General features: G+C 33.1%; 1 protein-coding gene across 1 annotated transcript in view; it reads left to right on the top strand.

The window, feature by feature from the left end:
• The window catches only part of LOC145670493 (nose resistant to fluoxetine protein 6-like), a 45,681-nt gene that overhangs the window by 15,298 nt on the left and 6,056 nt on the right, over nucleotides 1–24,327 (top strand). Inside the window, exons 3-10 of the mRNA XM_081739220.1 lie at nucleotides 2,305–2,516; nucleotides 4,616–4,704; nucleotides 5,122–5,315; nucleotides 8,562–8,731; nucleotides 9,947–10,127; nucleotides 11,782–11,969; nucleotides 14,005–14,140; nucleotides 23,193–23,391. Coding sequence (XP_081595346.1) covers nucleotides 2,305–2,516; nucleotides 4,616–4,704; nucleotides 5,122–5,315; nucleotides 8,562–8,731; nucleotides 9,947–10,127; nucleotides 11,782–11,969; nucleotides 14,005–14,140; nucleotides 23,193–23,391 — 1,369 coding nt within the window. The remainder of the gene's footprint in view (nucleotides 1–2,304; nucleotides 2,517–4,615; nucleotides 4,705–5,121; nucleotides 5,316–8,561; nucleotides 8,732–9,946; nucleotides 10,128–11,781; nucleotides 11,970–14,004; nucleotides 14,141–23,192; nucleotides 23,392–24,327) is intronic.

Here is a 24,327-nt window from a genome sequence, read left to right as displayed (position 1 = left end):
GTGTTTGTAACTGTTGTCCACCAGAACTTGGCGCCTATTTTTGTGATTTCAATTCTTTTTAAGGCCACTCGTACTTGGCTCTTTTACAGGAATGTTTTTTGTTCGATATCACTTCTTTTTGTAGTCTAATTTCGAGGATAACAATTTCTTTTGGTATCAAACTCAATAACTTGTAACTTGCGTCTTACTTTTCATGACTTTACAGATGACTTTCCAGGATGATTTCCTTTCAGAAGGACCGCCAGTAATATGTATCTATATCAGGCCAATGATCTTTAAAATTCTGAAATACTACCTTTCTTACAAAAAAAAAAAAAAAAAAAACAATCTACTGCCTCTGGATAGGATCCATCGGGAGTGAAATAAAATTACTTTACATATCTTTCTAAAAATAATTTTCCAGTAGATAGCGCGCTGTCTGCCAATCATAAGGAGTTCTATTTGTGACTTAGAGCATGGTTAGTAATAGAAGGAAGTTCGTCATAAACTAGTGAACACTTCAAAGGTATATTGAAGCTTATTAGGCTTTTTAATATCCATAATGTAATGTCCATGGAACATGATAAGAAAATAGTAGAGTTTCTTAAATCTCTGCATTTTCAATGAAAGAAAAATTTGTGTAAAAGAATGAAATAAAATATTTCGTTTAGTGTTTAATGGTTATTAAGACAGGATATTAATGAAAGTAAGTTGGTAAGTTCATTCAATAAGTCACTGAAAAAGTATCTGCAGTACCTTAAAACATACACAGCAGTATAGGTAACTTATACAAGTATAGTTAGAACTACAACATTTAGAGAGTTGCATTTAATGTTCTAGACTGAAACCTCACACATGATTCACGTGGAAATAGTTGAAAGTATACATATGTCACACCTCAGTCAGTAGTCGAACTAGTGTATATTTAATTCTTAATCATTCTCGCTGTATTTCCCTTTGAATTCACTAACATTTTTCACTAAATTAAATATTGACAAGAACTGTTTACGCTGACACCAAGTTTGAAAGGTTCAATTGAACAATGTTGCCATCAACGGAAGAGAACAGGTGAGTTTGGAAAAGGTACAATAACTCAGAAAATGTCACTAATGCAGTATGGTTTAAAACATATAATACAAGATGTAGAACATGAGAAGCAGTACCGTGCTTATGTGAAATCGATAAGTCATGTACGGGCCGAGATATTCGGTATCTTGTTAAAGCTGAGAAGTAAGGTTATCCAAAGATAGCAACGCTGCGTACTCCACAGTTTTTCCAATGTTTCGCCATATTTCTCGAAAGGATTGCAACTTTGATCTACGTTTACAATCTCTTTTGTCTTTAGTTTCATTGTTGGTTCCAATGATGATATTCAATTTAGGTCATTCGGTTTACAGAAATATAACTTTCTCTTGCGTTGGCAAGACTGTTGATCCGGTGTTTTGTCAATACACAGGAAGGTGTCCTCTGTTTTCTAGTTGTGTCGTGGAAAGTTTTGTTTCTCTGTCTCTGTTGGTTTCTCCGTTATCACTTTTGAACACTCTAAATTATATTATAATGTGGAAACGCCATTTCATGAATTTGTCGTCACGTCAGCACGGGTTAACGTTCTCGTAGGGAGCTGCTATTTCACTAATGCGTGTTTACGGTCACATAGAATACTTTTATCTGGTGTGCGTATCGCAACACGAAATTACCCTAAATAAGGCACACCGTAATGTATATAGAAGTGAATACTGACTTAACTAACGTTGACAAACATTTTACAAGTAATCTTCTTTTGTAGTATGATGTGTTCAGATTTTGAGCTTACGGAATCACGGGTTGTAGAAAGATTAAACCGTGCTCACCTACATTTATTTCAAGAAGTAATTTCGTTACAAAATTCTTTGTTGTGTACTATTTCATCCGCCTCGTAAATAAATGTTGAGAGAATTAGATAAATAGTAACATATGTATGTTTTCCTTATACAAGAATAATATAATAGGGGAAGTCACGACTAGTTGCAGAAGAAAATGACATTCGTTTGACTTTTTATTATACATATACCTTACAAAGAAACAAAAAAATCAAGCCTCCAATAATGTTTCATAAGCTTTAACAGTCGGTCAAAATCATGAAAATTTTCATAATTTTCAACAAGATCAGATGAATTTTGTTTAACTAGTACGCTTATATAGTGATAATGTCTGAACGTTACAATATGCAAGCAGTTACGGAAAATTAAAATACTTTTCTCTTTTTAAGTCTAACCTTTATATTGGAATTAATTTTAGTTTTTCATATATTATTCATTCAAACAAAACGTTTCTATTCCGCTTCAGGATGGATTAGCAAGCTTCAACCAAGAAATTCTGGCTGTGGCTTTTCTTGGTCTGCAGATGTCTTTCTGTATTCCGTCCACATGTTCATCTAATGATCTTGGCCAACAGCTGAACTCTGTTCTTCAGCAAAACAGGCTTCCTTTCGCTGTAACAATTAGAGGATGTAGCAGCAATGAATCGAAAAGTTTCGAACCTAAGGATTGGGGAATGCTGTAAGTTCTTCATATATATTTAATATTGGTATTTACCTTTTAAAAGCCTAATGTAAGAGAATAAAGAATTATAGTAAATTAATATGAAGTACAGTGTATTGTGATAAAATTTAAAGTCACATCTGCTTTACTAATGATGATACGCATTATAAACCACAACAAAATATATTATTATTATTATTATTATTATTATTATTATTATTATTATTATTATTATTATTATTATTATTATTCAAGATTTCCAACTTCTCAGCCATTATCAATTTTACTATATTACAGAATATCGAAGAATTCCTACTAAATGTTCGTGGAATATTTTTTATGATTGGCTCGAGAAGGGGCTTTCTAATTTCTATATTCCTGGCTGTTTTCAACTGCCAGCAGCAGGGTTTGTAGATAGAGGCTCATGAAACATTTAAACTACATATTTAATCAAAAACGAATATTTTTAATGAACTGTATTGTATATAATACCTGTTGGGTTTGGCTTGAACATTTCTAATATTTCAAGTGTCCTGTTAGAAATAAATGTCCTGTTTACCCCACGAAATAGAAACCAAATATCGTGAATGCCGCAAAGACTGTATTGTGATATTTTGCAATCTTAAAATAGGCAGTCTTTTTCAGCATTCTAATAAAAAGTATGCACAGAAATTGGTGAGGCAAATACCAAAAATGAAGAAAGAAAGAAAGAGAAAGAAAGAAAGAAAGAAAGAACTAGAAAGTAAAATGTTACCCGAAATTTATTGCTCCCAGAATGCTCACCTCTTTCGGTGTTGTTCTCTACTCATCCCGGACAGTAACTCTATTCTCATCTAGTTCACTGAAATTCGTATATACTTAGATTTGTTTTATTAAACTTATATTACATTTGGTAAAAAGATTAGGAGATTATTTAAAAAAACTTACGATATAACAAGTAAATCAAAGTAAAAAAGGTTGTACAGTACATAAACATAAGTAGAGCTCACCTAAACAGAAGAGAGTGTCTATGAGAGAGCTCTTTGACGTCATTTCCAAATCCAGGATGGAGTGATGCTAAAATAATTAACATGAGCAGGTATTAAAACCAATATCCATTTTCTTTAATTTTCCTCACTATTACATAATAATGTCCAGTGTCAATACAAATTTTAGTAAATAATCAGTATTTTAAGTATTTCAAGTACCATTAGACAACCTGTTGTGGAACATATCTTCTATACCATGGCAGGGGTTAGGAGATTAAATATATAAATTTACTTCTTCATTCTCTATTGATTTTAAAGACAAGTAGAGATGTTTGCCAAGCCTACGATAAATATGTAATGGTCCATCAAACTCCACTATATTTGTTGTATCCTATCGTCACGCAGAATAAATCCACTCTTTTATTCATCATTGGTTATAAACAAACGCATTGGGCGTTCACTGAGGTTTCTCAAAAAAGATATGCCCCAAATTACTTAAAAATTAAATCTATTTGTTATTAAAGTGATATTAGATTACGTATTGTTTTGAAGATAGGGAATTTAAACAACTATTCATTCTTAAAAGATCTAATCAAAAGTGGGACGACTGGAAAACATTAAGGAAAATACACATATATTGAACAAAAATTCTAGTAATTTTGAACCAAGTTGTTTACAAAATTTATTTTACAATATATTATTTCAAAAGGTCATAGAATTTATCCCCTTTCACCCATTTATACTTCACGGATTCAATCATAACCTGTAAGTATCATGAGTTACCATAAGAAAACCCTACATTTTATCAAATTTGAATATGTTTTGAATAATTTCTATTTAAGAAAAAAATGTGTGTATTTGAAAACTAAGAACATAAAACGCATTTTTCCAGATTTTATCATTCTATCCTTGAAAAAGCACAACATGGACATTACGTTCATTTTGGAAGGAAGAATGAAGCAACACACCAAGTATCATTAGAATCAGACATTTTCTGTGATAGTTATCATTTAACAGATTGGCACTATTGATTTGCATAACAGATATCCTCTCTGTAGAAGTTGCTAAAATATCAAGTTCTAAACTTCTAGATTTAGGAACAAAACAAATAATGTCTGTAACGCAACATCAACCTATACTTATTTTCAGATCAGTTTTGATTGTTTTTGGAGCATTTTTGGTCATCAGCACTTTGTATGACTTGTGGATATCATTTGTTCATGGGACTAAATCTAAAGGTACGTTAATGAAGAAAATATTTTATTACACAAACAGTTGACTTCTTGATATAGCCCATATTAATTTTAAACATTCCGAAACAAGCATAAATTTTCTATTTATTTTAGAATATATATATTAGAATATATATATATTTTAAAATTATTTCTTCTAAACATTCTTGATTCCATATTTATCAAATACTTTCATCTAGTAAGTTATTTTGACATTACTTCTTCAATACATGTTTATCCTGCATATATTCACAATAGTAAATTTTTGATTTGATAAATTAAAATGTATAAGATCATAATATATAATAATGCTGTAGGTTTTATTATATATTCAGATATTTTGTTAAATAATGATAGTAATATAAATGTTTTTGATTCAATAGAAAATACCTTTGATTCATTATAGCATTGTGTTTGTTTCAGGGAGAAAACAGAACCATCTGTGTGCTTTCTCTATTTATTCCAATGGAAAGAGGCTTCTTTCTACTTCATCATCAGGCGATACAATGGGTTGTATTCATGGCATTAGATTTCTGAGTATGGCATGGGTTGTATTAGGACATAAAATCATGACAATGGTCTCTCTTCCTTTGCTCAATTCTTCCCAAATGCTCGAGGTTAGTTAATCTCATGTAAATGCATTGAAGCTTTCCATATGCAAAGCTAATTATTACTTATGTTATAATGTTTTTTATTTAGTTTTATCTTATTATGCTATTTAATTGTTCGCAATTGAAAATTATAGAAGGGTTAATGTAGATATCAGTTTTCAATAATTACTCTAAGTATATATGTTGCTTACAAGTATATAATTTGCGTTCGTCAACATTAGAAGGTGTATGTCATTGTTAGGCTGTTAAATCTTTTTACATGTACAGGTGTTTCAAAACAACACCGACAACGTTTGGGAGGTAATCGTCACACCAAGATAAGACAAAAAATATAGTCCATCCTGGGTGCACAAATTCCTCCTTTCGAATAGCAGGCTGCCGAAAACGTAAAAAAAAATGAAATTTGAAAGTCCATAACTTGAAAACTATGGAATCTGTCGTAGTCGGATCACGATTTCATTTAGGAACTAGTTTGTGTACAAAGCAAATATACAATTTTAATGGTCCTGCGGTACATCCGCAAGAATTTTTATAGAGGAAATTTGGCTACGGGCATATAATTTGAAGTACTCACCAACTACGTCTATAAAAAATTCATGCGGAAGTACTGCATGTTTGGATAGGGCACCTACTAGTTCCAGAGTGAAATCTTGACCCTCTACGTTAGATCCCATGGTTTTGGAGCTACGGACTGTTAAAGTTCATTTTTTTACATTTTCGGCAGCCTGTAACTGCGAAAGAAAGCACTTGTACACCCAGCTTGGTCTATAATTTTTGTCTTATCTTGATGTCAGGAATCACTTCCCAAACATTGTCTGTGTTTTTTTTCTAAAACATCCCGTATAATACATAAGTAAGTACAAAATCTGTTTCAGGAAAATAAAATCAGCCTATATTTAATGTTAATAAACGGCAAACTTTTAACACCAAATTGATGTTGTTTTTCTCAAAACGAACATATGAGAATATACTATACTCTCAAACATTTAATATTGCTCAACGTAATGTGGTTGTATTATCAAAAAAGTATATTTTTTTGATAAATGATGACTAAACGAAGTCCTTAAAACTATACCATAACTGAACCATAAAAACTATTATGATCGTGCTGGTCTCATACTACAAAGCTTGATGGGGAGTATACTGAAGTATGAGTTTCATTTTAATTGATAGTTGTCGTTTTTGTAAAACATTTATTTTTAGGTTTAAAATAAATTTATTTTATCTTAATTGTTCTCGATATCCGTCCATGAAGACTATACTCTGCAATATAAATTATTTTCACATGCATGAGATCCCTTGGTTGACATACGTCTTAGTCTTGAACAGTTTGTTTTCTGTTCCACTCAAATAGCATTACAAAATATAGTATAATTTTAGCAATCACTCAAATTTCCCCCTAAGATATGTATGATATTTTCTCTTATTACTGACAAACAAATCAAACAAATAACACGAAATCATGAGATTGTGCATAGATTATAAATGAGAGGTTTTCGGACTCAATTAGTCGTGGTAAAACGAATTGCACGTTGGTTGGTTCAATCTTAGGCAACGATCCTTTCAGAACGTAGAATAAATGAAATGTGACCTACAAGTTACCACAGGATAAACCTGAGCTCCCATCTGAAATAGAATCCTGTTATCCCGCGCTGTGAAATAAATCGTGTAAAAACTTGTAACTTCAGGATTTGAGTGAACCACCGGTTCTCAAATACTAAATTCGGTGTTTTCCAGACAAATACTATGTATTGTTCAAATTATACAATCATATTTTATATATTTTCTGTTCTCTATATCAAAGTTTAGAAACATTTTAGGTCTAGACTTGCACAATTTCTAAACTTTCATTACTCTTAAGTACATGGTGATATAATTATACAGGTTCACACTATTCCTTGAAAATATCTTAATTCTATATATCTTTTCGGAAAATGTTAGTGTCTCTATACAATGACATTTTTGTATATATACACATACAACTATTTTTCACATGTAGCACAAACGTTGGTCATTATAAAATATGAACATGCATGGGATCTTTATAAACCTTAACACAAGCTCTTCAAAGTAGATTGCATATTAACATAAAATATAATAATTGAAGTAAATAGCTTCAATGATTTTAGGATTTTACTATCCTTTATATATATATAAAGTTGTAACATATATTAGACAATATATCTCATTGAACTAGACAAACTGATACTTCGGAGTGTAGGTCGATATACGTAGTTCGTTTATTTTTTGTAAATGGGGAAAATTTAATTTCTTCGTTAACTTCTAAATCCATGCCGGACAACTATGACCCCTTTTATTGAAGATCGACTGAAAGCAGGGAATTCATGCTATTCCTCAATTCAAAATATACTGCCACTCTGAATTCTATCAAAGAACTTGAAAGTTAAAACATATAAAACGATAACAAAATTTTTATGCTATATGATCCCAAAACATATTCGCTTCCTCTCAGGGAAGAAAACAGACTGAACGTATTTGAGAATAAAATTCTGAGGAGAATATTCCGATCTAACAGGAATGGGAATGCGGAGTGGTGAAAATTTCATAATGAAGAACTGCTTACAGTAATTTATATCGTTTGCATAACGTTGTTAGGGTCATCAAATCTAGAAGCCTCAGGTTGGTAGGTCATGCAACGAAACTAAAGGAAAAGGTAGTAGCGTTTTCAAAATTGTTACCGAAAATTTAAATGGAAAGTAACTATTTGTAAGTCCCAGACGCAAATGGAAGAACAATGTTAAGATGGATCTCGTAGAAATAAGATTACACAGTAGAAGCTGGATCCAGTTAGCTAAAGAAAGAAGTGAATCAGAGTTTTGTGTGAATCTGACAATGAAACTTTGGGTTTCATAGGCTATAGTGTTGGTTTTATTTAGTTTTAATGAGAAATCAAAACAGAAACTCCTGTAGTGTTGAAACGCATATGATTCCTTGCCAGTAGTAATTGATAGCACTACTTCAGATCATGAAACTTAACTAATTAATACATATTTGTGAATGAGTCTGGCACTTGAACGACCAACTTTCTTCTCACTATGGTTATTTCACAGCTCAAACAAAAAATGTTCATGATATTATGTAATTTGCGTTCTTAATGCATGTCCTTTAGATTTTTACCATGGTAACGTAACCAAAAGTACAGCAGGCAGTTATAAAATGCTCCTTTCTCTCCTACACCTTTCATTTATTTAGCGTCTTATGGCTCTCATGGTATTGTTTCTCTTTTTTCAGATTCGCAAAGAGTGGCAAAAAATGGCACTTCTCAATGCCTTAGTATCTGTAGACACCTTCTTTGTTTTAAGTGGAATCTTACTCGTCTACGTATTCTTGAAGGAAATTGAGAAAACTAAGAGATTTAACGTATTGGACTTATTGGCGTTTTATGCTTACAGATATTTAAGGTACGTATAAATTAGTAAGCTTAATCTTGAATGTGCTTATTCGCTGCTTAACCCAACAACAAACAAGAATACAGACACAGCTAGATTACAATAAACTATAGACAGAGAAAGAAATGTGTTTCTCACATTCTTAAAGTAGGACGGACTTCCAAACTACTGAGATTCAAGATGGAAATCAAAGATAGAACACTTATAACTTCCGGTTTTAATGGAATGACAAGAGCACATATGGAAGATACTCTTGTGATGTTGAGTACATGAATGTTACTTCTATAGCCATCTTTCTCCCTTGCCTCCAATCTATTTCTACTTATATTTATATCTATCTATTTCTATATCTATTTATTTGTCGGTACATCTGAAAATGTTAGATTTTCATCACTTCCTATTTACATAATGTTAAAGGTACAAACATACCTATTGGTTTAGTACTAAAAACATCACTTAGTATTACTATGGTACTCACCTTATATGAGAGGAGTCCCTTGTTGGATCATAGTTTGTCATGGACAACACAGCGTGCATAGAATTTCTGGGGTTCTTCGGCTTCCTCCCTCATACTCATTTACTACACTTGTAAACTATGGTTTCTTTCGGTTTTTGAAAGGCGTTTTACGATCACACAAGTGTTTCTCAACTTCCTTAGCGTCCCTTTGAGAGTAATGTCCAATAAAATAAAAATAACAAACTTGTTAAGCAGCATGATGGCATACCTGCAATAAATTCAGAAATATATCTCTATGTACTTCGGTGGATCTCTTCTTGAAAAGAAGGTTGCTCTGAATTCAGAAACGTATGTCATTCCCTAGAGTAATAGTTAGAAAGGGATGTAATACAATATCAATAATTTCATGATTCACCTCCGGTTAGTCGTATGGTTTTTGTCATTAATATTAGATTATTGAATGTCTACGAATAACGAAAAATGTGCAGAAAGTTATGCAAAGAGAAAGACAATAATTGTAACATTGTTTTTGTTTAATTATGAGGAATGTCTAACAAATTTCATGAATTCTAAATTTACCGTTTTCGAATTGAAGAATTCTTCCACAATCATTCACTTTCATTAACGTTCGTCTCCTTTAGATTAAAGGACACAAACATATGACCTTAAATTTAAGCATTATTATCTTTAGCAATAGGAACATCGGAGACAGGACAACTTATTATTTCAGTTGATTGTTACTGAACATAATTGTTCCTTATTCATTGCAGATTAACTCCTGCTCTAGCCATTGTCGTTGGTCTCAATGCAACTCTCTTCTATTTCGTTGGAGACGGGCCTCTCTGGGAAAATGTTAATGGACACGTAAGAAACGACTGTGCCAAAAGCTGGTGGAAAACTTTAATTTATGTTAATAATTACAAATACATCCAGACATATTCAGGGGCTGAGGTGAGTCTTTGCAAGTTTTCATAAACATTTTAAAATGATTTTATCTTTTTTTTTCAAAAACTACGATTTCTTTCTTTCGTGTGCATTTTCAATTTTGTAATAGTGTGTTTTATCTTTCTTCGATAATCATATTTATTTAATATCTTTTGAGTTACCTTACTGTTTAATTATATTGTCAATGTTCGAAATTTGTGAAGTTATTTTAAATTCTACCGATTTGATTTAAACTATGTTTCGCAAGCTACTATCTATACAATATTACACCATTAACAACATCCATGTAATAAAAGTACTACAGAAGTACTCGTAAGGTATCTATTACGTCTTCTGTAGTTCTACTTAGGTACAGAGTTTGTGTTACATGTCTTTTCATTGTATTTACGAGACGAGGTAAAAGGTTCTTACTTCGTATTGTTACCGTGATACAGAGAAGCTAATAATTTCCAATTTAATCCATGAATTCTGCATATTCATCTCGTATTGACTTACATTTCTCACTTTGATAAATATGTCTCTTAATACTAACTCCATAAAGTTTGCGAATAGCCACATCGACGTACAACATAATGTCTTTCTGCTCCTCAGTGCATCACTGTATTGTCCACCAGCAGCAACACGTATTTCTAGAGCTAATGTAGTCTCTTTCCTTTAATGTTCCTGAAATATGTTCATGTCATTGTAGGCCCTTTTTGTAAGTGATGAGTAGGGTAGCATATTTACAATTCCAAAAAAGGTACAACATAATCTTGCTTCATTATTACTGCGCTTAGCATTTGGGAGATAGAATCCGAGATATATTTCAATATTTCGTTCATTTATTTCTATTCAAAACAGAATATGTACATCCAGTATTTAACTATGCCCACAACTCTCTACAAAAAATGTTAACCTTGTGGTATAGGCCCAAAGTGCTTTATGCATATTGCACACGTTGCTGTTCTCTTAACCCATCTATCCTACCTCTTTATTCATACGAAAATGTCATGTAATATGGTATGAACTGACCTCAAACTAATTTTCCTTTCCCTAGCTAAACAATTAATAATAACACGTCTATTTTCAAGCACTAGCTTTACCGTTTCATTTCACCATGCTTGGGTCTACTATACTCGTCTTGTAACAATCGTTTCTTCAGTCGTCCTGTAGTTTTGTGCAGTCACATGTCATTTATTTCTTCCAGTGTGTCATTGTGTCATAAAATGTGCTATGCTCACCATACACAGCTACCATCTCTTCAGAGTAGTTTCTAAGGACGTTTCTTGAAAATTAAGGAACCTAATGACAGCTCGATGTTCCATTTTGCGCAACTTGCAGCTGTCTCCTACTTTTATGACTCTAGAATCAATTCAAAAAGATATGAATGGCTGAAAGTAGCACAAATATTAGTGAGTTTCCAACCTATCATTCTTCGCATGTATACCGTATCTCTTTTAACAGAGTAAGAACGTTCTGCGCTCTTTTTGTAGGTACTGACTGCATGTTTTACGTTTTTCTACTCCATTCAGGTACAGAATTTATATTATATCTCGTGTTATTATATCTCCATAATGATTATCTGTTAGCAATAATACAAGTTAACCCAGTTATTAATTTAAAAAAGAATTAACTATTTTTAGATACGTTTACATTAAATTTCGTTTATATCTATTTCTAGTGTGTTGGCCAGGCTTGGTACTTGCAAGCAGATATGCAATTATTCTGGTTGTCTCCTGTTTTCCTGTATCCTCTGTGGAGATGGCCTGTTGTGGGTATAGTGATTCTCGTCATTCTAACAATTCTAACGATTGTTATTCCATTTTGGTTAACAATGGTTCATCATTTACCATGGACAATGGTTATTACGTAAGTATATTTTTCTATGATTACATAACATAATTTTTCTATGTAAAATATGTTCCCATTCTTAACACTTTTAAAATTTATTAAAGGGATTCAAATTTGCAAGATAAGATAAAATAAACTTAATTTATGTAAATAATTAATATATTTCTGAATTAAGTGATAACAGTTTCAATAACGTATCGTTATCTTCATCAGACGTTAATTGGCATGCATATTTTTATATTGCGTAGGTAACATTAACGTCTGATGAAGAAAACGGTACGTTATTGAAACTATCAGGACTTATTTTAATAAGGAAGTACATACTCTAGTCAAAAAAATATTAATTATTTAAGTAATAATTCCAGAATCAAGATGGATTGAGTTAATTTATGTATATTTGCTAAAAGATTAATATACAATAATATTCTTTGCATCTAACAATGTTGATTTTCCTTCCAGTAATATACATATATGTAGCATAAAAGCATTATATTAACTTCTAGCCTTACTTTCCCTCACTGACAAATCCTCCTCATATTATTATTATTATTATTATTATTATTATTATTATTATTATTATTATTATTATTATTATTATTATTATTATTATTATTATTATTACTACAAGTTGTGTGTGTGTCACCTTAAGGGAAAAAATAAACAAAAGAGATAGACCGGCCAGTCTACAATTCTTTTTCTTACATACGCAATTATAAATGTATAAGCAATAAATAATAACAGTATAAGAGCTGACAATTATGATAAAGATCGATAGCTCTTGGGGTCATAATAACAAGTAATACAGTGCTCACCTCTGCAGGGTAGGGTCCCTGGCTTGATCCCAACTCACGCTAAGTACAAACTTTGTGTTCATGGGTTTTCTCGTGGCTTTTCCCTTTCCACCCACTTTCTTCGTTACACATTATATTCGTTATCATCACCATCGTTTCCCTTTGTCTCAATGGACAGTCGTGGAATGTTAAAGTAAATAATAATAATAATAATAATAACAGTCGACAATTATGCTTGAAAATTTACTTTCAAGCCTTGCTACATTAATCAGCAAGACATTATCTGTGAATTAATAAGTGTACAATTTTTGCGCAATTGTAGAGTTAAACAAAAGACAAAGCTTTTGAATTAATCATGTTTATGTGACTTCCTCTCAACACACACAGACACAAATATAATTATGTGGCAAGAGTAATAACTATATTAAATACATTTTTTTGTCAAAAACAACTAAACCATCTATGTGTTTCCGTTCTGATAGTTCCCTGTGAGCTACCTGGTTTTCTGTGGCTGGAAATGGTCAGTGATAATGTCGAACTTGAATGCGCTTAAAAGTTTACTACTAAGACAAACTTATTAATAAATGTAAATAATGTTGTAATTACCTGAATAAAATACACATGTATTTATTCTAGTCAAGCACAACATATTTTAGTAACTAAGAAACACTAACACAGTATAAAATCTATAGACAGTTATTACCGTGTATACACACACACACACACACACACACACACACACACACATATATATATATATATATATATATATATATATATATATATATATATATATATACTGTACATATGGGATATGTGAATCTATAAATCTTATTCAACTGAGCAAATAACATACTTGACGGAAACGTTTCATGTGTAATTTTTGAAAGAGAGGGAGACTCAATATAATTGATTTTTATAGCATTAGGAAGTCCAATATCAATTATTGACACTTTTTATTCAGCTGAAGAGATTGATTGTTTATTCAGGTACACTATGAGCAAGAATATACGTACACTATGGACAATATACATAGAATATTGTATCTATATTTGTCTGACAATGATTTGTAAACACATAGCAAGGGCACTCACACCACTCTTAATAATTAGAAATTCAAAATACAGTGAATATATAGACATAAAAGTAACCAAATATGAAGTAAAAAAAATGATAGAGTAAAGCATACGTATACACAATGAATGTTGGCCGTGCTTATTAGGTACTATAAATATATACTTATTTTTTTCATTTTACCACAGTGACTTCGTTCATATAATGGATTACATGTCATATGTCTACGTGCCAGCATTCTCAAGAGGAGCTCCATATTTCGCAGGAGCTGTCTTAGGCTATATACTCTACAAGACGAGAAACGATAAAACTAAGATTCCAAAGGTACGTACAAAATAATATTTCAATATAAAATATATTCATATTGTATTGTAACTCTTTAGCAAATTAGAAATTGGTTTATTTCTATAACTACGCAGTCTTTCATAAAAAAGAATGATGATATTTAATCTTCATATCTTCATTAGGTATAATCTTCATTGCTTTGAGATCAACTGCAATGGTGATTCATGTGTCATGTAATATTCTGGTATACAACATACATGTATTTATTAAGCTACAATCAAAGCGGGTTAACATTCATAGTATAGCTCCGTATGTTAGATTATCTGTAGCCATCTTGTTGCTAGTACCTCGATTCCATGTCTTATTAGACACAAATAAATCAGTCATTGTTGTTTCAACCTTTTGCTAATTGGTGAAGCATCAAGATTTCAAGAAGTGGGCCGTTGGTCGAAACCGTAAGTAACTTGAAGGAGAAAGGTCGGGACTACATGTCGAGAATGGCATTAGTTTGTACCATCAAATTCCTGAATTCTTTGTAATTTTCCGAGAGGATTATGTATGTTTTTTTACCGTTTTGCAGCAAGTGCGCTTTTGATTCACCAACGCTGGATATGTTTGGTATAGTGAAGCATACACACAGAACCACAGACGCGTTAGTTGACACAAAAAAATGCATAACTTTTGTGACTCCAGCAAAACGTTTAGATGCATAATATTTAAAGATGCAACTAAATGCATAATGAAAACTGTGTTAATTGATGCACTTGTGTGCATAAAATTTATTATGCATATAAACGTTTTGCTGAAATCACAAAATGTTATGCATTTTTTTGTCTCCTACTGAAGCATTTACATGCATTAATTGAAACAGTGGTTGGTATCGCTGGTTGCATATTTCCTAAATATACAGGATTTCCAAGGGTGTGAAAACGATTAAATAAATTTAGAACACTACTAAAAATATGTAATCCAGGCTTTTTGGGTAATGCAGAACAGAGTACAGATATTCCATATTACATGAGAGCCTCTACGGCCATTTTGGAAGTAGTCATACTGGATTTGAGTTAATTAAGTGAAATATAGACTTTACGATACACTACTATTTTTGAAATAAAGTATGATTTTTAAAGACATTAACAAGATTGTTTTCTATATTCTTTGTTAACGAAATTTTGATCACATAGGTCTAGATACAAAAACTTGTCATTGTAAATTTATGATCATAATTTTGTTCAGGATGCAAACAAGCAGAGAGGAAACTACCATAATATCGTTACGAAATGACACCTTATTTCAACAATAGTATCGGATCGTAAAGTTCCCATTTCACTGAATTAATTAAAATCCAGTATGATACCTTCCAAAATGGTCGCAGAGGCTCTCATGTAAAGTGGAATATTTTCACTCTGTCATGCATCACACTAATAAACCTCGATTTCATAGTTTTGGTAGTGTTGTAAATTTATTCCATCGTTTTCACACCCTTGACAACCCTGTATATCAGATGTGCAATATACAATTTAGGCCACTCAATTTATGAGATCCATCTAAACTATGTCACAACCATTATGAGAAAATAGTTACAAAAATAAGGTCTTCAAATAGTATATCTTACAAGTCAAAAAAGGAAAAGAACTCAATTTATTATACCTAGGTACATAGCTTTTTTTTACAGGTTGCTCTACAAGAGCAGTTTTGCCATTTTCACTAAAGCTAAAATACCAAATTATCTTTGGTGAAATAAAAGAACATGGGTCAATGTTAGAAAAATCGTACCGATAGCAAATCTAGCGATGGGAAACACAAAACTTTACAGAGTAAAAAAAAAAGTGGAAACTACCAACTCAGATTATAAACCAAACTTTGTATATCTATGTTCTCTGAATCTTCCTATCGCTTTTTTATAATATATTTTAGTTTACTAATTTATGCCCCTTTGGCCTTTTTCGATTCGCCTTATGCCCTCAAAACATTTTGCCATACAACCGATAAGGATGTTATCTTAAGGCGGAAGGAGAATTCCCGTTTGGCCTTTTCCTGCTTGACCTTATAACATACAAGGGAATTTTCACTCTGTTTCTGTAACAAAGAGGGATTTATCTTATTCTCAACTGCAACGTCTCTTCTATTTCAGACAAATTAAACTCAAATATCTTAGAACATAAATTTTATTATCACACCCGAAATAGCATATCAAGTTTCTATGTGGATATAATATGAAACAGCATCAGTATATGAAATTACATCAATTTCACTGTTCTTAAGTCTATCTTTTAGGCGGTGAATCCTGTCGTCAAACCGTCTCTACCTTAGCTTTCTAAGTGTGTTTTCTGATAACCACTTGAAAAAGTACTCGCAATCTTTCATTTTCACGTTGCCTGTCTTTCATTAATTCAATGATCAAGTATGTCTAAGTGATCCCTTGATGCCTTTCTTCGTAATTTGACGTGCCACCGTCTTGCATTGTTAGTCATTTGTTCTTGATCGTTTTCAAAGTGATTCCACAAGTCACTGCAAATAGGTAAAAATACATCATTAGCACATTAAAAATTCAAAGGATTGCTGGAGAATCTACGTTGGAAAGTCGATGGCAAAATTTTGGGTGAACCTAATTTATTTCTTTTGCAAAGCAAAAGAATGTGTTCTTTTTGATAATTTACAAATCAGTGAATGTAGAATCTTCAATACATGCACGTCGCAAGAAAATCTATATTACACTTTACATTAGGTGTTAATGGAAAAAATGCTATACTGTAGAGTGCTCGGGATAGCTTAATTAATGATTTAATAATAAAAAAACAATCATTAATTTTTTGCACTAAACGCCATCTATTTATGTAGGAAAGGAAACATACTTACAGAGAAAATAACGTGTCACCATCGTCCAGCCAAGTGTCTATAAGATAATCATGGAACTCCTCCTTCATAGAACGTCAGGCGCATCTTCTTGCAAACGTACAAACACTACATCTAAATGGGAAGTTGGTACCAGAGGCTGTGCTGCTGCATGTCGAATCCATCTTTTTACTTCAGTGTTCTCTTTGTACAATTGAGAAAGTTCTAACTGCTGAACCTTCCTCCAAACAGACTGAGAGAAGTGGAAGGAACATCCTGTGATTTTAACCAGGAAATACTTTGTTTATAGCATAGATTGCTACTTTCTTAAGATCAATAGAAACTTCTTTCAATTTGAAACGCAGTCCAAATTTCTCAGCCTCTTCCCTGATTACCTCCTGTAATCTTACATGTGTCTCTTGCTTTTTACTGGGCAATATGCAGAAGAGGAGAACCAATACCTGGCCGAAATATTTTCCGTGCAGGGTGTACATTTGGGAGAAAAGGCGAGGTGCAGTCTTAAGTGTCCCATCCATTACAATCCTGTCGCACTGACACATAATTTTCAAAGCTCCAATAGTGCCGAAAACCTGTTGAAGATAGAAAGACTAGAATAAACAACACAGACATTCTAAAGAAAATGCTTTAATATTAATATTCTTACTCCTATTACTATTGTCATAACAGATTTTCACGATTTCAAAAAAAAAAAGAAAGAAAGAAAGAAAAAAGAAAAGAAAAAAAGAAACAAGAAAAACGTAAAAAATGATAAACTATTTTCTTGATTACTAAAATATAACTTACAAGAATTCTACTGGTGTCATCGCCTTCATCCCCCAATAAAAGTTTTTGCCGTCCTGCGTTTCGCTCCACGATCCTTCCACATTCAATGTATTCAATCTTTGCGATAGTGGTGCCCAGTTCATGCTCGTACGTTATATAGAGAGTGTTTAACGGCACCAAAAATAGGGACAACAGATGCAGTTTCACCACGGTAGTTTCCCTTAGCAATCTTCTTCCTGGAGAGAAGAAAATAAATTCATTTTAAACATCAACAGAAAAAAAAGTCGTACTTTCCCTCTAGAAAGTAAAGACAGACGGAATATTGCTTAACTACGACCGGTTAATTGTGTTACACTATAAATAAAAAAAAATGGACTATGTATTTGTGTGCTAGCTAGGATGCCATTTAAGAAAAGTTCCACATCTAAAGTTCTAAAATAACTTTTGGAAAAGTTGCACGAGTAAATATTAGAAACATGCAGAGAAGCTTCAGTGTCAAAATTATTTATACCTTATTACAACTATTATATATACTTACCTATACTTACCTATATGTCTTAGTAATTGTTGATGTTCGTTCTTCCGCCGCTCTCTTCTTCATATGCGAGGTACAAATACAAGGCTACATGAGCAATTTTTTAAACAGTGACGCAGATAACACAAAATTCTGAATACTTGCTTTGATTATACGCTATTCTGTTCGTTCAAACGTAAATACTACTAGCATTACGAATGTTTTCCAAAATGACACTAAATTTCCCTATCATAACTTGAAAATCCCCTTCGCTGGTGTAAGGCGAAATGGAAAGGGCAAAGGGGAATTCCTGTTTCGCCTTACAATCAAATTAGCATATACTATCTTAGCATCATAGCCTGAAGTAATGAAAACAGGCACAAGGCGAAACGGGAAAAGGCCAAACGGGAAGACATCCAAAGTTTCATTTTAAAATCATCTGAAAGAATTGTTCACTTACATTTCCCTGTTTTTAATTATTAAAGATATATTTTGCAAACGGACAAATACGTGGACGTTTCGAATTAGGTACAAAAATATGAAAACTGTTCTTGTGATGTATAATTACAATATTCTAAAAAAGTTATATTTCTGGGATAAAAGTCTGTAGGTCTATAGTAATTTACCATGTTAAATTCAAATCTGAAATCAGAATTTCGCTATCAGGTTCACTTTCTCAGTAATATAGGATGTTACGTAAGTACACGACGCATGTTCTAAAAAAAAAAAACTGAAAATGGAACAGTAACTAAGACGTTACTGGTTTAGCCTGTAGCATGTTTTCTAGTACGTGTGTCTCTTGTCTCTACTGACACATCATCAGTAGCCTTCTGACATGCTGAGTTATGTTTCTTTCATTTTCCATTCATGAAACTACGAATTTTAATTAAAAATGAAGTAACAGTCAGTTTAAATCTCATAATCAAATTGAATTCATTGGAAGAACATAACACTAATGGAAAATCCTGTTAACCTCTGAAAAGTTAACCTGATAATGATACCAGAAATTACATTTGAAATTTCCTTTCCTTATTATACGCTGTGTTAAAACGGCACCATTCACATTTCCCTATCATGTCCCTGAAATGGAAAGTTTGAGGAGGAAAATAAGGCTTTTGGTAGAAAAAATCCCTTTTTTGTATTTTGGGTCCCTCCGGAACACCCTGTGTTAACACACAGATCTCAAAATAAACTGAAAAATACTAAATGGTGTACGAAACGTGTGTACAAAATTTCAAGCTTCTATCTTGAATAGTAAGGATGGGAGAAACAAATTACCAATCAGCTAAGAACATCCCCACAGTGGCCCAGATGACTCAAAAAGATTCGGATGTAATATAAAAATTTTCTGAAACATCCTAGGGTCATGTTTTACACTTCATTCTCATCAGAATAGAACAGTCTTTCAAACGGTACCATTCATATGTTTCCGTCATGTATCTGAGGCGGAAAAAATTGCAAAAAATGGGATTTTTGTTAAAATATCCCTTTTCTAGCATTTCTGGACCCCTCACCCCCTGTGTTACACACAGATTTCAAAATCAACTGAAAAATGTTAAGGGCATAGTGAATATGTCTACAAAATTTCAAGCTTCTATTTAGAACAGTAAGGTAAATATATATATATTAACACATGTGCTAAGAATATCCCCACAATACCCCAAATTCCCGCAAGAACGGGAAATTTTCTAAGACATCCCTATTTACCCTAGGATCATGGTTCGTACCTCATTTTCTTCAGAATGGAAAGTACTTTCTAACGTTACCAATCACATGTCTTCATCATGTATCTGAGGCGGGAAAATCTCGATAAAGAGATTTATTAAAATATCCCTTTTTAAAACCTTTTTACCCGTTTGAACACAACTTGGGGCACCGCAGAGATCTGAAATATATCTGTAGAATACTAAGGAGTACACTGAATGTATGTGCAAAATATCGATCTTCTAGGTACAAAAGTAAGCCCGCCAAAAAATAATATGCCCACAGTACCATAAATTCCCGTTTAAAACAAGATCTCAGGTAAAAATTTCCTGAGACATCCTTATTTACATTAGCATTATGGTTCGTACCTCATTCTCTTCAGAATAGAACAGCCTTTGAAACGTTTTCCATTCGCATGTCTCCGTCGAGTATGTGAGCGGGAAAATCGAGAAAAAGGGAATTTTTGTTATAGGTGCAAAAGTAAGTAACTCAAAAAATAGTAAAAATAGGCCTAACAAAAAATTCTTTAGTTTTAAGTTATGACGTATCACACCCTATGTTTCGACCCAGAAAGGCGTAAAACCATACGTAACGTGTTCTAGAACGCTTCCACTCTAGAAAAAAAAGCTTTATTAGTACTTTTTAAATCGAATAATGAAAATACAACCCTAACGTATAAACATATACAATATATGTAAGGGTTAATACCGTGCTACTGTTTTTAACCTTCAATTTATTTCCTGCTCAATAGTAGGCATACCCGTGTTTTGTCAATATTTACTTCAATATCACGAAATCGGGGCTTTTGGCCCGATACTCTAACCAAAACATCACAATTACGTGACCATATGTGACTTTTAGTAGATATTCTACTATTGGTATGTGCAGGACAAGGGCGCCGTTTTCTGTGTAACTTTGGAGGGCCCTATGAAAGATATGCATTAGTAGAAAGGAAAAATGAACGACCATGTACTGTAGAAATAGGAGAACCTGCTTCAACTTAGCAATTTGGCCCCCTCGTTAGAGGACCATTTCAACTTTGGGGGTCCCAGACCACTAAACCCCCCCAGGATCGGCGCCCTTGGTGCAGGAGTAACAACTTATGCGAGTTAAATGAAGTTTTTTTAAATAATCAACCTTCACCTAATAAGAATATTAAGTATTATTATTATTATTATTATTATTATTATTAATAATAATAATAATAATAATAATAATAATAACAGCGGTTCGGAGTTCACGCATGCATCGCATATATTTAATGAGAATCAAGCAGCCACTAGCATGAGTCACTTCAACATACAGTATGTACTGTAGTTAACCTAAATATTTCTTCACTCCTTTGTGGATTTTTGTAGGAAACGAGTTCCTTCTGAGAATCCCTTATGGCTTTGTCTCTATTCTTGTTGCTATTTTTGTTTTGCTAACGGTACTTTTCTTAATAACTACATACTTGCACTGCCTAACACAATAATATCGTATTTTAATATACACTTACCTCCGTTTTTCTAAGCAGACTCCAGCACTAGACAAAAAAACACACAAAATAACAAGTCAGAATTCGCTCCACAACAACACGAAAACCAGTCGAGCATGCGCAGTAAGTGCTGGAGACTAGCTTCAAACAAAACACGACAGGTGACGCTCACATCAAGAAGAAATGCATCAGTACCGATGCAAAGATCTGCATCAATTGAGTAATCTTAAACCACAATGCATTTATATGTCTCAAATGATCCATTTTTTATTTTCGATCGTTCTCTAGGGTTGAAAATGCTGCGCATCAGTGACAAAAACGAAATTTATACATATTAACGCGCCATTTGATGCACGTAAATGTTTCAAATTTCCTATGATGCACTTGTAGTTCTGTGTGTACATACATTCATTCCAACTGTGGAATAAAATTTTTGTATCGTTTGTATTGCCGATAGGGACGAACTCGAACTGAATTACATCCCCACAGTTCAACTAGACTTTATGATGAAAACGGCTCTTTTAACGACCGATTATGGAAGTTAGCTCTTGCTCAAGAACTGTTTAGAGCATTCTGATTTCGAGAATGCGACCAATTTCGTCCGGTGTGACAATCCGATTAAAGAAAAAACATCGCATGGAATTTGCAGGGATTGTCGGCACTGATCCACTTTTCTCTGCATCTGAGCTGGGATCGATTTATGGGGTGCAATGCTGCAGCTCTTGATAGCTTTCCGAGTTCGTGCTGTAACACTACATTGGACTGAGGCATGCAGAGTTGAATTGACTCATATGCTGGTGGATGAGTGTTCCTGAATGGTTTGTCGTACAATCTCAGAAGCTGTTGTCTTGAAATGGCCTTTCCTTGGATGATCTTCGACATTTTGATAATCTGCATGTAATTTCTGGAATAAACATGTTGCTGTACTCTGGTTCTCTGCACCTTCAACAGTTGCAAGAGAAATATTTTGAGTTGCTGTCGTAGAGTCATACCATAATATTAACTCATACACCGCTAACAACAACTGACTGAAGATACGGACAGAATGGTGGCCTCTGTGTTCATCAGTCCATTTACCACATTGACCTCTTGGATGAGTTTGAACTTGTGTTTAAGGTTGATCACGGTGTATATACACACCTGCTCTTTGGGTTGTAAACACATTACAAGATTTAAGATTTATCATTGTATTGTAAAGGATAAATTCGCCTTTAAACTTAAAAAATACAATATTCTCACAACTTTCCAAAAATCTTTAAGGTTTTCATGGAACACGTTAATGTGTTTCATGCTTATTAGAATCCATATTAATTGGGGTCGAAGTTACTGTTTTCTTAAAATTATTTATTTATGTATAACTGTAGAATGTCCCTAGTACTGCCTTTTCATTTTGTATAATTAACGCTATATGACGTATTCAAAGCAAAAGGGAATTAAACTTACTTTGTTATTTTTGACATATTCTATTATTCACATTTTTATCTGAAGCTACTTTTAAAGCTTAGAAGATTTATGTCTAAATAGTATAAATACCTCTTGTGATAAACATGTTAACGTTTCCGTGCACTTAAGCGAACCTTACAAACATTATGTTTCCTTTCCTTACAACTTGAGTAACTGGTCTTCATTCCTTTGTGCTCTGATTTTTGTAATTGCAGACAGATGTGTTATAACATATATTCTATGAAACATTTAACGTTTAAGTTTGAACAACATGCATCAACTTCTCCAGTCGTATATAATACATTTATCATTTATATTTTATAAATTTGTTTCAGGTTTTCATTTGTCTTGGATGGTTAATGTCAACGGCCATTTGTCTAACAGTTTTGTACAGTCTTATCATTGTATACAACACAGACACTTTTGGTTACGATCGACCAGTTCTGGAAGCAGCGTTCTATTCGAGTTTACATAGATTTGCCTGGGGTGTTGGAATCTGTTGGATTATTTTTGCCTGTGTCAAAGGATATGGAGGTAAATACACTGTCGGCGACTTTTAGGTTATTACAATCACTATAATTCCGTTGTGACTTAAGCACTCAAGAATTTATATCTTGAAAAATTTATTGGCACAGAAATGTTGGAAATCATGCCATCTCTTTCTTGTAAAGGAACAAAACAAATAATCACAAAACACCGCGAGAGTCTATTTTGGGATTGTATAGGAGGTGCTTTAAAATGTCTACTCGTATTTGTGAATTGTTTCAAAAGCATGATCATCTATATGTGGACATGCTTTGGCCATATCAAACCGTAACATTAATCTATTCTGGTCTACGGCGTGTCATCATCATCATAGGTATTCTGCCTTTATTGGCAGGTCACTTGCCGCAGCTGAGAAGCTTCCATGCTCCACGGTCCTCCGCTAACTTCTTCGTCTTCGCGTATGATCTTTCTGTTTTTATATCATCCATTAATTGTAGTCTTCGCCCCCTCTCTCTCTTTCCCGCCATCATACCCTCTAGGACGTCCCTCATGATGCAATTTCTTCTTAGGTAATGGCCCAACCAGTTTCTCTTCCTCTTCCTAATAATATCTAAAAGTGTTCTTTTCTCACCCACCCTTTCTAACACTCTCTCATTCGTTTTCCGCTCGACCCAACTAATTCTTTCCATTCTTCTCCACACCCACATTTCGAAGGCTTCCAGTCGATTTTCATCACTTTTACGTAATGTCCACGTTTCCGCCCCATACAGTACAACACTCCACACGAAGCATTTTATGAGTCTTTTTCTCAACTCTTTATTCAAGGTCCCACAAAACAGACTTTTCTTCCTCCTAAAGGCTTCTTTCGCCATTCCTATCCTTGCTCCGGCATGTAAGCTTCCATAAAATCAACAGTATAAAGTTTCTAACGTGGCGTGACCGACCAAGCCGTATTACCTGGTTCATGGCAGCGACCACGAAATT

Source organism: Thermobia domestica, chromosome 14 (genome assembly GCF_964235325.1).
Source record: "Thermobia domestica chromosome 14, izTheDome1.hap1.1, whole genome shotgun sequence".
In the NCBI taxonomy this organism is placed as follows: domain Eukaryota; kingdom Metazoa; phylum Arthropoda; class Insecta; order Zygentoma; family Lepismatidae; genus Thermobia; species Thermobia domestica.
The sequence above is the reverse complement of the archived record's forward strand: the minus strand, read 5'-3'. Positions and strand labels throughout refer to the sequence as shown.